The sequence below is a fragment of the Sturnus vulgaris genome, chromosome 19 (assembly GCF_052056855.1).
Source record: "Sturnus vulgaris isolate bStuVul1 chromosome 19, bStuVul1.hap1, whole genome shotgun sequence".
NCBI classification, from domain to species: Eukaryota; Metazoa; Chordata; class Aves; order Passeriformes; family Sturnidae; genus Sturnus; species Sturnus vulgaris.
The window spans coordinates 11634074-11654543 of NC_142261.1; the positions used below are offsets into that span (position 1 = coordinate 11634074).

The 20470-nt window shown below is 39.2% G+C and overlaps 1 protein-coding gene and 1 long non-coding RNA gene across 5 annotated transcripts in view; one reads left to right on the plus strand and one right to left on the minus strand.

Annotated features, from left to right (window-relative positions):
* Window positions 1–20470, minus strand: part of CABIN1 (calcineurin binding protein 1) — a 104869-nt gene that overhangs the window by 46637 nt on the left and 37762 nt on the right. For all 4 annotated transcript variants that reach the window (XM_014894731.2, XM_014894730.2, XM_014894729.2 and 1 more), the window contains 3 exons: window positions 19908–20090; window positions 17291–17631; window positions 12164–12277 (listed from right to left, as the gene is read on the minus strand). In XM_014894731.2, coding sequence (XP_014750217.2) covers window positions 12164–12277; window positions 17291–17631; window positions 19908–20090 — 638 coding nt within the window. The remainder of the gene's footprint in view (window positions 1–12163; window positions 12278–17290; window positions 17632–19907; window positions 20091–20470) is intronic.
* LOC148221662 (uncharacterized) lies at window positions 10561–13062 on the plus strand. The gene is made up of 2 exons (XR_015807665.1): window positions 10561–10811; window positions 12876–13062. It is a non-coding gene; the product is annotated as an uncharacterized LOC148221662 (long non-coding RNA).

A 20470-nucleotide genomic window follows, 5' to 3' on the forward strand; every position in this document is an offset into this window, starting at 1 on the left:
GAGGCAGGAAATTTTATTCTGGCTCAATTAGTCACAAAAAGCATGCAGAGACTTGTCAGATTTTGAAGGGAGAGAAGTGACATATTGAGAAGACAGTGACAAAATAACCCAGAAAATAGGCCTACATGGGAATGCTTTACCTGCCTACCCTGTCACCGTGATGTTCAGCCCAGAAAACAGCGGCTGTGGCTTCTAGCAATGATTTCAGAAAGAACAGCAATACTCACTGACTGCTAATTCACAAGGCAGAAACCCACCCTTCTGCTTAAAATTATTTCTCCCATACTTTGTCAGCAGGGTCCCATTGACTGATTGTCTAAACCCTGGGCAGGAAATTTGTAAGGCACTTAAATCTTGTCTCTATGTCTGTATGTCTGCTCTTCCCTCATTCAAATCCTTCTGCTTTCTAAGTGCCTGGGTGACAAGGGGCACAACTTGGAATAATAACTTTAATGGCACAGGAATTGATATTTATGAATGTTCTGAAATTTCCCATCAAGACACTGATGATCTCCAAAGCAATCAACCCTGGTTTTTTTGGTAAAATTCTTCACTTGAAGTTCTGTAACACAAGTCTGTTTCTGACCAAGACTCCCTCCAGCTGGAACACACTCACTGCTGTTAATTTAAATTTCAGTCAGTTTCTAATACTTTTGTAGCTTAGCATTCGTTTACAAACTATACAAAATATTGCTTATTTGCTCATGCAATTTAAATATTGAAAAGAAGGTTTTTAAAAAAACATTTACTAAAAGCCTAAGCTTCCAAAAACTCTTTGTTTGAAATAAGCTCAAGTCTCAGAAAATGCCTGTGTACATAGCTGCATGTTTTATTTGAAACACTAGAAAATGTAAAGTATTATTTTTGTTGGTTCTGAAAGTAATGTTCTCTCTAGTATAAATAATTCAGAAAAATACTTTTGCTTTCTTATTAATTGGGAAAAAAATTACAACGAAAATACCCTGACCTGAGACCTGCTGGGAAGTAATTAATTTTCAGTAAGACCTTTAGTACAGAGCTGTCAGTCTAAGGACAAACAAAGCCATATGTTTTTCTTTCAAGCATGTTGAAAAAACTATTTACAGGCATGAAAACAGCACCTTTATGTGTCACTAAATACAATTTTTAAGGATTAAGTTTATCCCATTGTCAGTATTTCAGCTTACAAAGTATTTGGAATGTGCATTTCATTTCAATACTTATATCCCCTTCACGAATATTTCCCCTTATGCTACCAAGAAAATACCTTTGAAATCACTGCACTGCATTCACCTCAGAAATCCCATCTTCATTATACAGCCACACGGGCCTGCAAGCCCTACTTCTCTTTAAAATCTGATTTATGAATCTATTTCAGCTTTTTTAACCCTGAATCTGCCACGAGCTGTGACACACACTGATTGCAAACATAAAATATGTATTCTGTATTAAACAGATCACCCATGACAGGAGGCAGTGCTGAAGTGTCACAGAGTTGGGATGGCTGCACACACTTCTCCATGGATGAGCTACATGGACATAAAAGCTTGGTCTATATCTTCAGCTTTGGCCAGATTTTTCCCACTTGGAAATATTTTAGTCACTTCAGTATCACTGAAATAACTGGAGCACAGTGATTCTGAAATGCTGTAGTTGATAGTTATACTATTAATTAAGAAAAAAATGAGCAACAAACTCCAACACATACTTTTAAACCCTTAGTGTAGTCTGTCAGGAGGAATAAACCAGGGATGTGTAAACAGAAATCATTTTAGCTGTTACACCAAGCTCATTAAATTATCTCTGAATACTTAAGAAAATGCCATTGTATTAATGACTCCCACTAGCTTCAGTCTGCTAAACAGGAGATCATAGTCTAAGTGCTAATTCATTTTGAATATACACACAGGGAGCAGCTGAAGAGATAAAGATTTAAATAGAAAATGACCTGGTACGAGTTTTCAGTTCTGATTTTTACTATGTCAGCAAACCAAATAGCCAGCAAAATTCATAATTCATTCTGAGTAACTGTTAGGAAGTGCTTCAAGTAAAAAGCTTGTGGTTGCTTTTTTTTTTTTCTGATTTTCTTTTCTCTAACCTACAGAAAAATTAAACAACTGCATAAAAGCCGAATTCGTGAAACTTTATTGACAGGAGGTGAGTAAGCAAACTGGAGGAGATGAAGTGGAGGCCACTGAAACGAACAAAGGCCATAAAGCTCCTGGAAAAAAGCCATTTGTCAATCAAGCTCTTACAGAAATTCTCCTGTCAGATCACAGTAATAATGTGAGTGTTCAGAGGAGCACGCTGAAATAATGACCACTATGGGCTCCATTACTTTCACTCACCCTCTCAATCCTATTTTGTTTTCATTCCTTTCAGGAGGCTGAGAAAGTCACCTTGTCTAAGTGGTCAGCCCCTGCTGCTTCCCACAGCAGCGACCACACAAACTCCAGAAGTGTTCATATTCTGCCAGGAAATCCTACCTCCTCCACAGGAGCCAAAGAGTCTGCAACAATACCACACTATACAATATTCAACCTTTTTACTCCTCTGACTTTAGGAATTTTGCCAAAAGATGGAGTACTATTACTAAGAGAGCTCCCACTTCAATGTCCACATTTCAGCTGAGTGCAGTGACACTGGCCAGCCTACACACAAATACCTGTCATCATCCCCCACCTTATCTTCTGCATCTTAACCTTTTTAACTTGGCCAATTAGATCTTGCTGCAGTCATTAAGTTCAAAAATATTTATCTATAAATGCTACCTGCTTGCACAGGTACACACGGACTTGCATCATGCTGCTCTCATCCCACATTCTTCTGTTTTCATTTTTACACTAAGACAGTGTATATCCATGAAAAATTCTTATATCCTTCTCCAGAGAACTGAAATTCCTGGAATATTTATCATGAAATACACTTCTTTAATAAAATAAAGTTAATTTCACTATTAATTCTCTTCTTTCTACTAGGATGAAAGTTATAATAAATTACCATAATTCCAGGTAAAATAAAACTATCACTGGTGCAGAAGGAAATTTTCAGAGGGTTCCAGAAAGGCAGGATGAGCTGTTTGTCTGATGGAAGTAGTTTTGTGTTCCCTTACTGCCATTTGGGTTGATGTTTTTACACAGCAAGATACAGGAAAGAAAAAAATCTGCCATACCAGGGATATGGCACAGACAAGTGCTGTACTGAGAAAGATGAGATACAAGCTGGTACCTACCTCAAAAGTAGTCCTGAAAATATCTACAAAATTAAATGTATAAAAGAGGAAACTGCTGTAGGAATTTGTAGGAGAAAGGAAAGCTAATGACAGGTAATTAAAGATTCAATTTCATATCTTAGATTTTCTTCGAAGATTTCAGATTTAGTCTTTTCTGTGTTTGTTTGCTGTGTTTTGCTTATGCAGCAGTCTACACTCATGTAACTGTTCTTACCATTTATTTCCACGATAAAGTTAGGAGAAATAACTCATAGTAAAAACCTGCAAAAACTACTCTGATAAATTGATAATAGACATATAATACACATGAAATATAGAACAGTGTATTTTAAAGACCTTTCATGGATCACCACCTTTAAAACTCTGTTCTCCTACTGGATTTAAAAGTCTTAAGTTAGTTAAAAAATCTCATTTAATTTTTTTTTAAGAGAAAAGAAGCCAATCCAAGTATAAAAGTAATCCCATTAAATGCCTAAAGGTAGCTCTTCCACCCATATCTCATACACAGCTAGCAGATGGAAAAATCAAATTATGGATTTATTCATTACACATTTGTAAAAGGACACTCATCACACAGTATTCCAGCAAGCCTCCACCTTTCAAATACTGTTTAGAGTGGGTGGAATGTTTGCTGTTAGACTTTTAAGGTCCAGATTTAAAACTAACTGCTCTATATCCTGTAACACACTACAATCTCCATGACAATTTCTCTTCCACAAAGAAATAGCTTCATTTATTTCAGGTTATTTGCTCCCTTGCTTACCTTTGCCTAGAAATTCAATTACTCAACAAAAGAAGAAACTTTTCCTAGGGAAACAGAATGGAAAAAAATAGCTGTTTAATATCCACTGGCACAAATGACAGCTCCAAACCCCATGCTTGTATCTCCAGGGATTTAGATTTATTGGCATCTTTACTAGCTGGGTCTTGGAAGCCTGCAAAGCTGGCCAGGAAGAACAGTGTGTATATATTGAGACAGAAAACTCTGTGAACGACAGACATTTTTCACTGATGAGTTCTGTTTTTCCAAGAGGATGGAGTGAAGAACTGTAAATAACATGTTGGGCAGAGGTTGAAAAAGTTATCTAGCTTTTTATAGGCAACTTTTAAGACTTCATTGCTTGCTGGGTTTCTGGTCTCAGGCCAATCACTATGAAAGTTTCACTTGCACAGTTAACTCCTTGTTTGCCTTTGCTCCCAGACTTGGTACTAAGGTTGCATAAGAGAGTGAAAACACATGAGAGCAAGTGAGAGAGAATGAGAGAACAAACTCCTCTGCACCTACTAAAAGCATTCTTTCAACTCAAATGATAGAAAATCGGTGGATGGGGGATGGATGAGTAGAATGACATTAAGTTTACCGATGGAAAAACAAGGGGCAAAGATGGAAAATGGCTTTTTACTGACAAAAGAACAACTATCAAGGGTAAAGTCAGAAAAGGAATCATTTAACTGCAGGGACAACCTGTATCATACTTCCCTGCTTCCCCTTTCCCCAGTGGAGGCCATTTACCACACCAGATGAGAAAAACAATGGACATTAATATGATTTCTTTACTAAAATGTGAATTTTTGAAAAGCTACCTTTTTCCACATAGAAACAGCCTATTTCAAACACAAAAACCTCAGTAAATTTAACAGAGTCAGAGTCACTAATCTTTCATACACATTCAGTTTCATAAAATTAATTTTCAGTCATGGTTTGAGAAAAGGGCTGGGCTATCACCTTATTACACATTTTAATGAATCAGACTTAAGTGTCAATTAAAAACAAAAAGAAAAACCACCCACAATTTCTATATTTGATGCAAAAATAATCCTGTAAATAAGAGTTATATGTAACCAATGCAAATATGCTTTCCTGAATCTGCAGGCAGGTAAGACAATGATTTTTTTCAGCAGGAGTTCCTCTAATCTTGTGGCTCAAGGAACATTCAATGATGAGTGCTGGAAGCATCACACCTGTAACCTGTATTTTGCTCTGCAGAAGATACAGTGAAGGGAAATGGAGAAAATTAGCAAAGACCAGAAAGGAAGAAAAACAAGGAAAAGAGAACAGAAATCACTGATTTGTTTGCATTTTTCAGTCTTGCAAACTTTAGCTTGAAGTGTTACCATAAAATATCTGCCTTTTATACAGTATTTACAAATTAAGGCTATCAATAGAATCATTTGGCTCAGAAGGGACTCCTGGAGGGTTTTTCATTTATTCCCAGCAGTTTTCCACACAAGTATGTCTTCACCACACCAGAAATGGTTTCCTCACCCAGACAAAGAACAATAGCTCTAGAATGTCATTATTGGAGAACGTAGGAAAAGATTTTGGAGCTTTTGTTCAAATTCCTGGGGCAGCAGGCCAGGCAGCTCCTGCAGAGTGTGCACACTGCAGAGTGTGGCAGCTGCAGCCCACGAGAGGCAGAGCAGCGAGGTGTGTGCTGTGTGTGCCCAAGGACAGCCTTGGCTCTGGCAGCCCCTGTGCAGCACAGGCTCCCCAGTGCAGGAGCCTGCTGAGCACAGCCCTGCACTGCTGACAGCCCCAGCTCCCACACTGTCACATCATTCCACCGAGCACTGCCTCTTCCTAGCACGAGCAGAAAATACCTAGCAGAGAAATGTCTTTTACTGAATCCTCCCCAGCTGCTGGAGAGCTGGCAGGAGGAGCTGCATTGCTGAATGGCACTTTCACAAAGCACAGCACTGTGCTGGGCCTGGTCCTGCCCAGGGAAAACACTGACATTTCATGGCTAGAATATGGCCATCTCCTGAAGAGATTAAACACAATTCGATCTTCTAAAGTAAGTAGGAATTTAACCATCTCCTAACCAGATGTCCCTACCTACCTAGCCTAAGCACAGAAAAGAAAAATAAGTAGTAGAAAAAAAAAGAAATTAGACTATTATTATAGGTTGTCATTATGGTATCATTACTATTTTGTTTAGTGCAACTACACAGTGTCAAAGGTGGAGATCACCTTTTCTAGACACTTGTTTTGCATATTGAATGGCATTAAGTCTAATAACTTGCTTAAACCATTATCTAGTTGCTGGAATCAAAGGTTTTTTGGGGTTTTTTTTAATGATTCCTTTATGGTTTCTGTTCCCTTGTGGTTGCATAAAAATGGCATCCAAAACACTCAGAAGTACAAATGGCAAAACGGAATAACTAAACCCTTGTGAATTCTGGGATGTCCCTTGTGATTTCTTTTTTTTTTTTTTTTGAGTTGGCAACCCCTTGTACTCATTTTTACATAAAGCATTAGAAGCACTAAAAAGAACATTTTTTTCAGAACCAATCATGATCAAACCACAATATAATCATTAATTTTCTTAGAGCCTCCATACATGATGAAACTCCACCTCTCACCACGCTGAGGACCCAATCTCAACTCAATGGATGCACAATAAGTTTCTTCAAGTTTTTTCCATTTCCCCCCAGTGTGATTTAAATGGCAGTAGTTTGGTTGGAAGGCTCATGTTCCACATAGCAGATGTCTAGGAGCTGGAGGCACATTTGCCAACCAAAGAGAGACACATCAGCTATGAGCAGGAGGAGAGTAACTCAGAGCTCTCACCAGCCAAGGACAGGAAGGAAAGAAGAGTGATAAGATTTCTACAGAAGTGGTTTTAGTCTGCTGTTACCTCCAGTTTCAAGTTTTCCAGTACATGGCAGGAAATACTGAACCTTAGCTTTCAGTCAGGTTGTCTCAAGCAGCCTTGAAGAGCTGTCCCTTGGCACTGTGTGCTGTTTGGGGGTTCTTCAAGCCAACTTTAGTAGCAAACTCAGACTGGGCAGAACACACATTTTTAGGTTCAGAGCACTGCTAATGCATTTTCCTCTTCCCCTGGATGATATATAGTCAGCTGTCTCTAACAGAGACATTAGATTCTGCAACAAATCTTGCATTTTAATCAAAGGCATGACAATCACTAATGCTGAGGTTACACTTCAGGAAATGGGAGAGAAGCAAACAACGGCTGGACTGGATCAAAAGAAAATCCCATATATTCACTCAATGCCATATTTTTGACAGTGACCAGTAATGTCCATCTATGTGATATATAAAGACAATTCAGGCATAAAATGAAATTTCCTTGATAGACTGCCCAACTTCCAGGAGAGCTGAGGCATGTTTCCTGTTTGTCTCCTATATTGGAGACTTCATAAGAGCCTTCTTTTCTACATCTCAAATTCACCTGCATGCCTCTGGTCACACAGAATCCCAGAGCACACCCTGCTCTCCTTTTCAGAACCAACTTTCCTCTTAAGACAGGCAGATGTAACTCTCAGCCTGGAACACAACTAGGGGAAGAACCTGCTACAAGGAGAGTACCAGAGAAAGCTCTCACTGGGTAACATCATGCTGTGTAATAAGAACTACCTTTAAAAACCTGCAGCACCAACTTTAGACTTCAACTTCTAGTGTCCAGAACCTGCCCTTCTGCTCAGCAGAGTCTCCTGACAGTCACACTTGGCATGAACAAAGGCAAATTAAAGGGAACTCACTGCTGTCTCCAGCTTCAGGCATCCAGAGGATGTCCCCACCTTAATTTGACCCTGCTTGCCCAGACCACAGAATGAAGGGCTTTACACATACAGAAGAGAATAAACACACTGCATTGCTTTGGGGATTAAAAATAGAACAATTATCCATAACAGTTTGCAGCAAGACTTCATGCACATCAGTGTCTGCACTACAGTATATGGTGTGCATGCACAGCTTTTGTCTGTGGGGAACAGTTACCAAAGATGGACATGAAGATCTTTATTACAACAGATTATTATTACCATAGAAGATGTGCCAGGAAAATATAAATAGTGTATATTATACCATATGGAGAACTTGCTGATAAGTGGAGCTCAACCACCAAAATGCTCCTTCCACAATCCCCACCTACCCACAGCCTGATCAATGCCCATCATCTGTGCACAAAGTTTAACTTTGTTTTATTAATAGTATCATGAAATCTGGATATATAAGAAAGTGCCCTACTATATAAAGCAATATATTGGGATTTTTTTCCTCCTGCTGAAATAATTTCTAATTTAGTTACTATAGAAACCATCCTGCAGCCATCCTAAAAAAAAAATCTCTGCATATATTTACACTCACACTGAGAAAAAGAAGAGGAGAAAAGCTGCAATGTACCTGTACATGCAAGAGAGAAATGGCCAAACAAATCAGATTTGACAGCAATTTATAGGAACACAGCTAAAACTCCTTAAAATCTAACAGCAATATTCATTCATATGATTGCCATCACTAACAAAGCCATCAACATGCACAAACCTCTGCTTACAGAAAATCAGGGCCTTTCTTTACTGCTCAGGAAACAAATAGGTACAATCATGCAGTAACTCTCAGAACTGAAAAAGAGAAGTTCTGAGCATCCTGACATTATTCTAATATGTCAAATGAGAAGAAGTCAGGGCTAACTGAACATGCCTTTTTTGCTCATTTAAGTCGCAGAAGAGTGACAGCTAACAAATTATACAACAGCCTGTGACACACAGATCCAGACCAGCAGTTCTGCAGTAAAATCTAACAAGAGACAGCTTTACCCAGGTTTATTTCTTTTCATACAGTGCTGTCATAAACATTTCATAAATAATTCTGCTAGGAGTATGCATGAATTATAAAATGTCTGGGAGGAGCTGCTAGCTTTCTCTCTTGCACTCTGTTGTTTGTACTTGTAAAATTGAGTCAGTTGTAATTTCAACAACCCTAAATCTTCTCTACAAGAGATTAAAAACAGCAGTGCTACTTGCTGCAGAAGAAAAAGGTATTCCAGTAGTAAAGTATCTACAGAAAACCACTGAGACATTCATTTAACTCTTTTGTATCATGAAGGCTGAAGAGTTCTCAAAACAGAAAGTCAAAGGCATTTTGTGGAAGCAAATAAACCCTTTGGGCAAAAGGTTTCTGTTGGAAATAACCCTGGGGGACATTAACAGGCTTAGAAAAATCTTAAGGTTGGCCATTTAATTTCTAAGATTAGATGAGACTACTTTTGTAGAGTGCTAGAACTTGTGTTTTATCACCCGAGCCTGTATGTGAAGACAGGAGCTGGGACAGTGGGCTGCAGCACCATCTGCACAGGGGATGACACAGCAGAGCTCTGACCCAGATGGTGCAGCTCAGCCTCTTCCCCACTGCCTGACTGGGAGCTTTGAGGGAGAACAGAACAGTTGTGCTTTAACCCAGGCAAGGTCAGCAGAGCTGAGAGGTTGTTTTCCAAGCTGTTCACAGATTTAGGTTTGTCCAATTCTGGAATGTCAGCTGACACCACCAGCTTTTTGTCATGGGCACTTGTAGCCCTTTCCCTCTCAGATCTGGATTTTCTCACTGTGCTATGTCTGTGTCATCTGTTCTGGATTAATGCCACATGCTTCACACAATGTTACTTGAAGAGGATTTTGAAAATATTGCTGGGTAGAAAATGAGACCATCAAAATATTTTATCATGCTAAGCTCGTGCCTGTTTCCAGGAAGACTAACCTGCATGCATGCAGGAATAAGTCAAGATGTCCCCACAGCTGGGACACTGGAGTTCACCCCCAAACCAAAATTTCTGAAGCCTGGAGACAGAGGTCTACATGGAGAACACAAGAGTAACACTACATTTTATGCTGACAGACTCAAATTCAAGCTGAGAATATAATTTGCAAATACCAGTATTCCCAATATATTGCACTGGGCCAGCATATACCTTTTGTTGAAGGTAGTCTTTTCTTTCAAAGTGTATCTAATTTCTGATTAAAGAAATCAATTATGGGAATAAAGTTTTTGTTGATTTACAAAATAACGTTATTATACTGCTGTCTAGTATCTATACTAGTACTTTTCATCCCTCAGAGTATAAAGATATCAGTATGCAGAGTAAGAAATAATTACTTCCTGAAATAATGCTAGAAAATTCCACCTAGGAATACAGTGGAATCTCTTTAAATTAAATTAGCTAGCATTAGCATTCAAAAACCAGACACAATTTAGGTCAACCACTGATCTCTCTTAATGTGGTAATTCACATTTTCAAGTAGAAACACTCCCTTATACACACCTCTCAGTTCCCTACTGCTCATCTTCCTCATACATTAAAACAGAATACTTTTGACACTTAACCCTGCAGTGATGAACAAGCCAGCCTTGATCATGCAAAGTTCACACTTGGCTTGAAGCATGTTGAATAATTGCATCAATTTCCACAGCAATACTTTGCACTATGTGAATCTGAGTCCAAGCATTCAGGAGTGTGAGGGGCTAATCACAGCAGGATTTTTGTAGGGAAAAGTGGCAGACAGTGCAGGGAAATCAGCACAAAGCCATGCAGCCATCAATCAGGTCCCCAGTGTTTAGTCTGCCTCTCAGGCTGTGCTGGTTTCAGCTGGGATGGAGTTAATTCTATTCCTAGGAGCTGGTACAGTGCTGTGTTTTGGATTCAGTGTGAGAATAATGTTGATAACACACTGATGTTGTAGTTGTTGCTAAGCAGTGCTTACTCTAAATCAGTTTCCCAGGCTCTGCCAGCGAGGAAATGCACAAGAAGCTGGGAGGGAGCATGGCCAGGAAAGCTGACTGGAACTGGCCAAAGGTGCAGGGGAGGTAAGTAGAGAAACCAGTACAGAAACTGGGGGAGCTGATTGCTGCTGGGGAACTGGTCCTACAGTCAGCAGGTACTGAACACCTGTACTGTGCACCACTTGTTTTTCTTGGGTTTTATTCCTCCTTATTTCGTATCTCCCTTTTCATTACTATTTTTTAATTCCCATTTTTTAACTGACTTTAGTCCACAGGCTTTACCTTTTTTCTGATTCTCCTGCCCATTCCATGGAGGGTATGGCAGGGGAGTGATCAGATGGGTGCATGGCATTTAGTTGCTGGCTGACAGTATTTGTTAATCAAAACTTCTCTCCAAAAAGATGTAATGATATAGAAACCCTTTTTGCAGACTGATCCATGAATCAAATTTGAACCATTGTCAGTATTCCTCAGTTGTATTATAACCAGGGAAGAGCACTTACCTTACACTTAAAAGAGGTTTGCAGAGAGGTGCTAATTAACACAATATACAGCAAAAATTAAGATACATGTTAACAGATATAAAGCTGAAATAAATTTCACAATTCCAATGTTAACAGAAGCACTGGATGGGAAAGCAGAGACACAAAATTATGTCATTGCCATCACAGGCAACCACACAACAAATTTGGGTTGTACTCAGGCCAGAATGACAAGCAGAGCATCTCCAAACCAGAGCTGCTAAAGAACCCTATCAAAAAGAATTAAAGGCAAAAACCCTGGGGCATACCACAGAAAAGCCAAAGACACCAAAGACAAGAGCAGTGTGTAAGTGGCAATCCCAGCAGGGAATTGATTGATAAATGCCCATGTGAGTCTCAGCAGCATGCTGTGAGGCACAGGAAGCCCTGTGGGAGTGATCACAGACACAGGGACAGTCTCTGTGACAGTGCTGCTGCCTCACTCTGGGGCTTGGAGCCTCTTCCTGCTGGGCCGTGCTACAGAGAGCAGAGCACAAGAAAGCTCCTTCCAACTCGGCAGAGTTCTTAGAGCAAATAGCATTATTTTTCATCATGAGAAGTGCAGGTTGAGTTGAGAAGCAATAAACAAAAGGATAATTCAGATGAACAAAATTAGAATTTTTAAAGAAGGCTCAGCCATCAAGTATATGATAAATGATGCATAACTGAAAAAATGTTGGTGCTTCTCTCTCTCCATGTTTTCAAGCTCTCCAGAAATAATCCCTCTAGTGTGGTTCCCTCCAAGACAGAGTAAATACCTCTGTAATTCTCCTTTCCTTTAGCTGCTCATGGCTTGTTTAACATGCCTGTGTGAAATTTCCCACCCCCATCCCTTTGCAAACCTTTCAAACGAGGAGCAGGTGTTGCAGGGATGGCTGAGAACTTGCACTGTGTTTACCAGCTGTGTAAACTTACATTGAAGAAGTTGGTCTTGTTCCTCTCACAGAAGAGGCCCTGTGCAGGCATGTGCTTCAGCTGCTGCCAGGGCACCCCACTGCCCAGCAGCACATCCCGTGCCCACTGCAGGTTCTGTGGACAACAACAGCCACGTCAGTTCCAGGCAGGACAAGTAAAAGTACAAAACAAAGTATGCTTTTATTTATTAACCTGCACTGTCTTCTCTTGTTTTTCACATACTCGCTGTTCCAAGAACATTTGTTCTCCCCACACACTCTCTGGAAGCACTTCCAGCTCTTTCCTTGGGCCAGCCACCTGCAGGGAATACCTGCCAGAGCTGAGGCTCGACCTTCAGCCTTAAACTGCAGCCTTCTTTTAGGGGGGTGGTGAATTCAGAGCTTTGAGCTCTACCCAGCCACTGCCCCCCATGTAAGTTCACTGAACATCCCTGGAAATTCCATGGCTTTCATCAAACTTGTTAATAGCACTCAGTGAATTAACAAGTATCAGTAGGGGACTAAATGACAGAAGACAAATCAAAAATGATAGAAGACAACCAATTTTATAAAAGCACTATTCCTCTAAGAGTTCAGTGCATGAAGCTCTCTTATGTAGCTGAGAACAAGGGACAGCTGTTGGCTCCAGGCAGAATGTTACCAGCAGATGGGACAATTATTAATTGTGAGATTTCACTGATGGAAGGTTTGCTTTACTTCATTTTTTATTTCAGGGTTCCAAAGTGACATTTGAGTCACATTTGACCAGCTTTTGTACAGAAAACTTCACAACAGAGGATATGAAAGAAAGAGGAAGATGTTTGGTTCATAGAGATAAATGAGAATGTTGCACTCTTGTGTTCTGTGGACTGGAAATACACTTCTCTGAGTCATAAATGTGATTAAATCATGTCCATCCAAGAAGTGTATTCCAGCTGTAATATCCTTTTTTTGTGTATGTATGTGTTTTGGGGTGGGGGGGTTATTAGAAAAGTTCTTATCCTGTGTTCCAGATTATTTTTGTTTGACACCCTGGTGAAACAGTAACAGCTTTGCTCAATCATCAGTGCCTTTGTGCTAATGACAGTAATCATGCAGAAATCTCCAATATCTTACCAGAACTAGAGCATCCCCTCCAGCAAAATGCTGATTATGGATTCATGTGCAAGAGAGCTGAACGCTGGCAATAATAATGTAAATAAGATATTTATGGGTGTCAAAAATCCCTCATTCCAAGAGCTCAGAGAGGTACTTACACAGGACCTTCATGATTATAGTGCAGCATAATCAAGAGGATTTGGATAGCTTTCTTTTGGTATGGAGCAAATTCATATTCACTCATAAACATCACAAGGTACTTTCTGGCTGGTTATGGGAATCAGTAAATTTAATTATTATCACTGAGTGTCAAATTTAATTAAGACTGAAGAAAGCAAAGGGTGTAAACTCAATTGCATACTAACTTTTTTTTATATAACTTCTTTTGTAATCCTGTTAACCTAATCCTGAAAAACACTTGGAAATACATACAGAAGAAAATACAACACAAAAGAACCTACAAAAATCTGGTCTTCCATGAAAGTCATCTTGTTTTGAATAAAATCAGAATCCAACAAAAATAAGCCTATTGGAACATCCAAGATCCAGGCACATTTGCTTTGATTTTTTTGCTAATCACAGTCATCAGAAATGTAAGTTAATTCCAAGTGAGAAAATGAAGTAAAACTTGCCCAATGTGTGGTAATCTGAATCTTACAGTTAAAACTATCACATAAAAATTCAAGGAAAACAAAACCTTTAAGAAAGTTACCATCCCACCACAAAGCTTACATCTAAAATCCCACGTTAGCTATGGATGTATTCCCTACAAGGACAAGGTTAAGAGATCATTAATTGTATCATTAATTGTAGCATCATGCTCTGGTGCTGGGATGTGCTCTGCACATTACACTGACCATCCACAGGCATGTGTTTGGTACACATAATTCACAGACTTTTATTGAACAAGATGATGGCAGTAACCCAGCTAGGAGGAGAAAAGATCATTCAGACAAATGGGGCAATTACACGGTAACTTCACACAATCAAAGCTAATAGGAATAAAAGACATAGTTACAGATTTTCCACTACCCTTCTCCTTAAATCAGCATGATCACTTATTCCCAGTAAATATGCCTGAGCAGGTCTCAACTCATTAGATTTCACAGAGTCTGCTCTGCTTCGTTTTCAGCTGATGAAGTTATTAGGAGTGGGTGAAGGGATCCAGGACACAGCAAAAAGGATTTATTCTTCTTGGCACACTGCTTGCCAGTCTGAAATGCTGGATTTGGCTGTCTGACTCAGGGCAATTATGAAATACTCTTTCCAGTTCAGCTGTTGCCTCCCACATCTTTATCACCCCAAGATTCAAAGACAAGATGACTGACAGGGTACAGTAACTTGCAAAAAAGCTGAAGTAGAAAAGGAAAATCTCTTAGGGTCAAGCAAGTGGAACTCTGAGTCACCTGCGATGGATACCCCTTAACTTAACGGTGTCAGAAGCACCTTTACCTAAACTGAAAACTCCACAAAGTGTTCCTGAGAGCTGAACAAAACACTCCAGCATCCTTGAATCCTTCCCTCTGATTTCATTTACAGTCCATTAGAAGGCTTTGTCTCAAAAACCTCCTCCTACTCCTGCATCAAATAAAAGCAAAATAAAAAGACTACTGATTTGAAGGGTGGCCTTTAAAATGAACAGTTATTATCAAACTGCTTCTATTTTAAGTGCTTACATCTATTATGCTTCCAGATTATGTCTGCATCTAAGCATATATTAAGCCTACATACATATAATCTTGCAATTTTTACATGCATGTATTATGCCTGGTTGGACTTGTCATGTCCCTGACCTCATGTCACACCCAATATTCATTTCCCCATTAAGGGCTCTGCTAATAACAGACATTATAGAAAATACAAACTTAAAAACTCACACAGTCTTTGTGAGCAGATTCTTCCAGGATTTACAGAGCACTTTTCATTTTGAGATTAAAAGAAAACATGGAAGTAAATATTTTTATTTCCTGACCACCTGCTGCTTACAGATTATCAGACCAGCTCCACATCCTGATCCATAAGGCAAATACTTTTCACAAAGTTACACCAACAAACAGGGTCCTGCCAAGTCCTAACTTCTCCTTCCAAACAGTGCCAACATTCATTTTGGAGGTAAAAATCACAAAGGATGAAGACTTTACTTCAAGACAATGTTAATGGGAAACTGAAACTACTGCCCAAATTGGCCATGAAGTAACTTCTGAAAATTCATCCATACTTCCCTGCACATTTACTCCAACTAAAAATAGCTATGTATAAATTTGTTCTGATAACAGACTAAAACAAAGAAAAATAGACTCCAAATATTAAGCTGGATTTTGCAGGGGAAAAAAAACCCAACAGAATACGTAACCAAACAAAATGTTCAAAAGAGTTGGAAAAGATGTTTTAAAAAGCACTCAACAACTATCTTCACTAATGTCACAACAGCAAAACCAGGAAAACTGTGAAATGGGAGAAAACAGATTGCACAGGGGGAAAACTTGGTTTTTTATGCACTATGGAGACCTGCCAATCCTCTCCTTTTCCCAGCCAACCATGAATTTTGGACATCAGTCTAAATTCTTCATGCAAATTCCTGGCGTTGGAACATAAATGCTGAATTTTCCAAGATGGTTTTAAGCATTTAAAAATTAATCTCAGTTTTCTAAAATTTACCACTCTGCCCCCCAACAGCATAACCTGATATAATTTATCTCATTTTTAAAATCATGCATATCATGAGTAAATGTAAGCATAATTCTTCCTTCAGTTACTGATGACAATGCATAGACCCATTTTGTGTTTTAAGTTTGTGAAGACACAGTAATGTGCCATTAAAACACAGACATTGGACATTGCTCTATAAAGGAACCTGAATGAGTCATTAAAGAAAGAAAATGTAAAACCCATGTGAAAATATGTAGTGCACATACATCAATAAGAAGATTATTTGGCTTTTGCCATGTCAAGTGCTGTTCATTATGCAGAGAAGTAATAAAACAGAACAGTAAAACCCAAAAATGCTCATTGAAGCCAGCCTGGCAATTACTAGGCTCAAACAGGCAGGATTCAGTTTTTCTGAGTTCCAGGAGCAAACAGATTTAGACAACAATGTGCATTTCACAGAGAAATCCATCATTGAGTTGATATTTATATATGGAGGGAGATATAAAAAGCAAAAGAGAAAGCTTCATCAGGGAAAAATAATAGAAGAAAATATTTTGCAAGTAGTTCCTCAGGCAAGGACATGCTATTTGAACCAATAAATTGAAAACAGGCAGCTTTTTTTGTTGAATGTTGATACAAAATCATGTCAGCAACAGTAATGACAGATTGCAGGAATCTATGGCTCCTATTCATGATTAGCTCCATGGAAAAATTAACAACTGTTACATACAAACAGCATAAGAATGTTTTCAAAACAAGGTCTCTATAAAAAAGGGTGATATATTTCTGGATAATCACTCTACAGACAAATGGAATATTCATCACCTCCCAGTAGGTTGGTAAGATTTGCTTGTGCTCACTTTGCAGTGACACTGGTGACATTTTCTACTTCGAGGCCAGGAGTACAATTTGTTTCCCTTCCCTATTGCTCACATAAGCTTCTGCACTGGTGGGGAAGAAAATTCAGGAAGCCATGCAGAGCAGCTTATGATGTAATACAAGACATCCAAACCTGGATTATGACAAATAGTAATAGTGATCATTTCAATGTCCTATTCCTACACAGACCCAGGATACCCAGAAAGTTTATCTGCACCATGATGTGTTTACATAACACTGATTAATTTCTGCTTCCAAGTCACTTTTCAGTCCACTTATTCAGCAAAAGAAATAATTGCTGCCATTTTTATGAGAACATCTTAATTTACGTGACATATCCAAAATGTGATTCTCTGCTGAATGACAGAAAATTAGTTAGTTCAGTAACAAAAAAAGACATTTTCTCCTTAACTGACCTCACACACGAGTCAGACAATCTAGGAGCTGTAATTCCATTCCAAAGTGCACTGAGGCAGCAGCGTTTAAGCCCGTGGCAGCAGAGCTGCCTGTGCTCAGAGCTCACCTTGTGTGTTTTGCTGTAGGTGTACAGGTAGGCCAGCCTGTAGAGGCTCTTGTAGTGCTGGGGGAAGCGGCTGAGGCACAGGCAGAAGGAGGAGATGCACTGCTCGGTCAGGAACCGCCGCTGCTCCTCCAGGTCCGCGGGGAGCCCGTGGGGAAATTCACCGCCATCGTCCCCGCAAGGCTCACATTTCTTCCTGCACTCCCACTGCGAGCCCGAGGCCACGGCAGCTTTCAGGGCACTGCCAGAAGCACACTGAGCATCCAGCACCAGTTTCTGGCCAGGAACATCAGTAGGATCATAAGGTTCTGAGCTCTCCAGCAGCTCTTCTGATTTCCCTGCAGCTGGAAGAGTAAGAGAAAAGTGACAGTGAAATTGCCATTTCCAAATGGCAAATGACATAGAGAAAATGACAAAAATTCAATATGACAAAAGGTAATCCTTTTCTTCATTAAAGCATTGTCTTGGTTTGAAAGACAGGTATTTGCTAAGGCAAGGTGAGAACCCCTTTCCTGAGATGCAGAGAGCAACCCCCTCCCTTCTGATTATTTTAGTTTCAAATCAGAGGCTTTCAGGCAGGAGATGTGGGGATAGGAATAACAGTTCTTTACTGATATCTAACAAGGCAGAAAACAACAACAGCTATAAAAATTGACAACAGAACAGAACAGTATAACTCAATCCCCAACAAGCATAGACAGAAATATTGAAAAAAAATGTATGGCTATTTGTGATGTTCATTGAATAAGTACTCTGCAACTCACTGACAGAGCCACACAGTGATATTTCCATTGTCTTCATTTTGATTTTATCCTGAACAATAGTGTGAATTCAGCACACCTCACACAATGCAGGGTTTTGCATACACTTGAAAGATTGAGGAGAAGGAGGGAAAAAAGCCAAAATAAGAGCAAATTCAGGAACATTTTATTGCAAAGAAAAGAAAGAACAGAAAATTAAAGCCACCCTCCCAAGTGAAATGTATTATTCTTAATAATCTGTCCAGAAGAACACAATCCCAGAACACAAAATGGGCTCAGACAGAATGGTCAGCAGCAGCTCACCTGGTCTGTATAATGTAGTACCCACAGTTCCATGTAAATATTTTTGTGATTAACTTGGTAACTTACAATTCAATTGACCCATCTTTTGTTGAAGGACACCAAATCTTACTTCAGAAATCATCTTGTTACAGTGGCAGCTTCCACATTTCCTGTTAGCTAACCATTATTGCTGGAAACACACATGCTACATGCAGATTCATTTCTTTAACTTTGATTTTTAGTCATGGAAGTTTACCATGTCTTTGTCTTTGCTAGGATAAAGAACCTCTTACATTACATCCCACCTCCCAGCAGAGAGTGTAGATACACTGAAATGTACTTCATCCTCAAATATAAAGCTGCTCTGTAACTTTTTCTCTGATAAAGCTGAACTTTTGAGTCAAATATGTTTTACAGAACTCACATTTTTCAAAATGTGCTTGCCTGATGTCTGTATCCATTACAATTTTACTGTACAGGTAGCTTTATGGGAAACAACATCTGTTCTAATCAACACCAGTAATTTAAGAATGCATTTGATGGTTTTTCTGACAAATTATGACAATAACAGCTTGCTGCAAGCCTGAAAAAGAGCCATGCTTTTAGTCTAGTAGCCAAAAGACTACTGGATTTAGTGATTGTGGAAGTACTATTTCACAAAACTAGGAACTGGCACCTATTTCTGCATGTTAATGCAAGCACCACCACAGGCTTTCCTAGCTTAGGCAAGCCTGAAGTAAAATATTTTTAAAAACAAGAAACCAAGGTAATCCAAGTCTGCAAACTAAGAGAAAACTGCCTGGCACCTGTTCCTAGTGAGATCAGGAAGTGACTCAGGACTACCCATGCAGCATGATCCCTGGAGCTCTGAAACTGGGAAAGTGTGAACTGGCAAAGAAGATTTAACATCCCACAAACAGCCACAACCTGGAAAGGTGGACAAAATTTACACATTGGTTTTGTTTGTTTTTCCCTGTTGAAGTCCAGCCTCTTTATCTACTGCCACATCCAATGTACAAACATCAGACAAAGGGAAATTCCAGCTAATGGATTTTAAAACCATTTTTCCAGTGGAATACAGAACATCTAGTACTATTATATATGGAAAGTTTTGGTAGGGAGCAATTCTAGTTCTCCACTGGAATAAAGCATCTAAATTCTACTATTTCTGCTCTTCTTTGTAATGAATATTAAGCTGCTACTGGGACAGAACAAAAAGGGCATCTATTCCTGGGAAAAGTAAAAAATTCTTGTTTGAGACTATATTCAAGTAACTACTCTTTAATTATTTAACAATATGAAACACTGAAGAAAAAGCAAATAATAACCTAAAAGAAGGCAAATCAGTCAAAGGGCCACCAAATATAGCAGTTTATCCTTATTTTTATTTTGTAAGATAGATAGCAGGCCACATAAGTGAGGCACAGTTCCAAATTTAAGCTACACACATAGAGGCAGCAATGATACCTAGTTAAAATTCTTAGTCACAGTGCAGCATATTTCAGTGCATGTGCAAGGCAGGAGAAACATTTTAATGAGACTATTGTAGCTGACATTATCTATTAAATCAGGCATACCCTTTTCCTCTGCAGATGCCAGGGTCTCTTTGCTGAGCATCAATGTATCAGCACAGGTAGCAGAAATTCTCTTCTCTGTGTAAGTCTTCTTCAGGCTGTCTTGAGAACTGGCAGGCTCATTAAACATGTCCTGTGTGGAACTGGAGTCAGACAGCACTGCCCCAGTGCTATCCTGACTCCTCTCTGCAAAAGAGATAAAGGAGGAATGCACCACTTCATACTCTTCAAGCTGTTACTTGTCTCTTGGTAACAGCAGCACAGAACTGTGGCCACTCTGCAAACTCTTACAACTGCCATATAGGACCCCTAACCACCACCAAGAAAAGGTATTTCATTCTCACCACACTTCTTCCTAGAATATAATCCTGAAATTTGATTCAAAAGTAATAAAAACTTTCAAGAGCAGTTAGGCTGGGAACACAATATTTCAGCTAGTATGGCCCTGTAAAATTTCCCAGGCTTACTGTACCATTTGCCTTGAAAAGCACCCAGTGTAACTTTGAACCTGACACAAGCAAAGTTAATTGACAACAGAAAACCATAAAGAACAATACTGGTAAAAA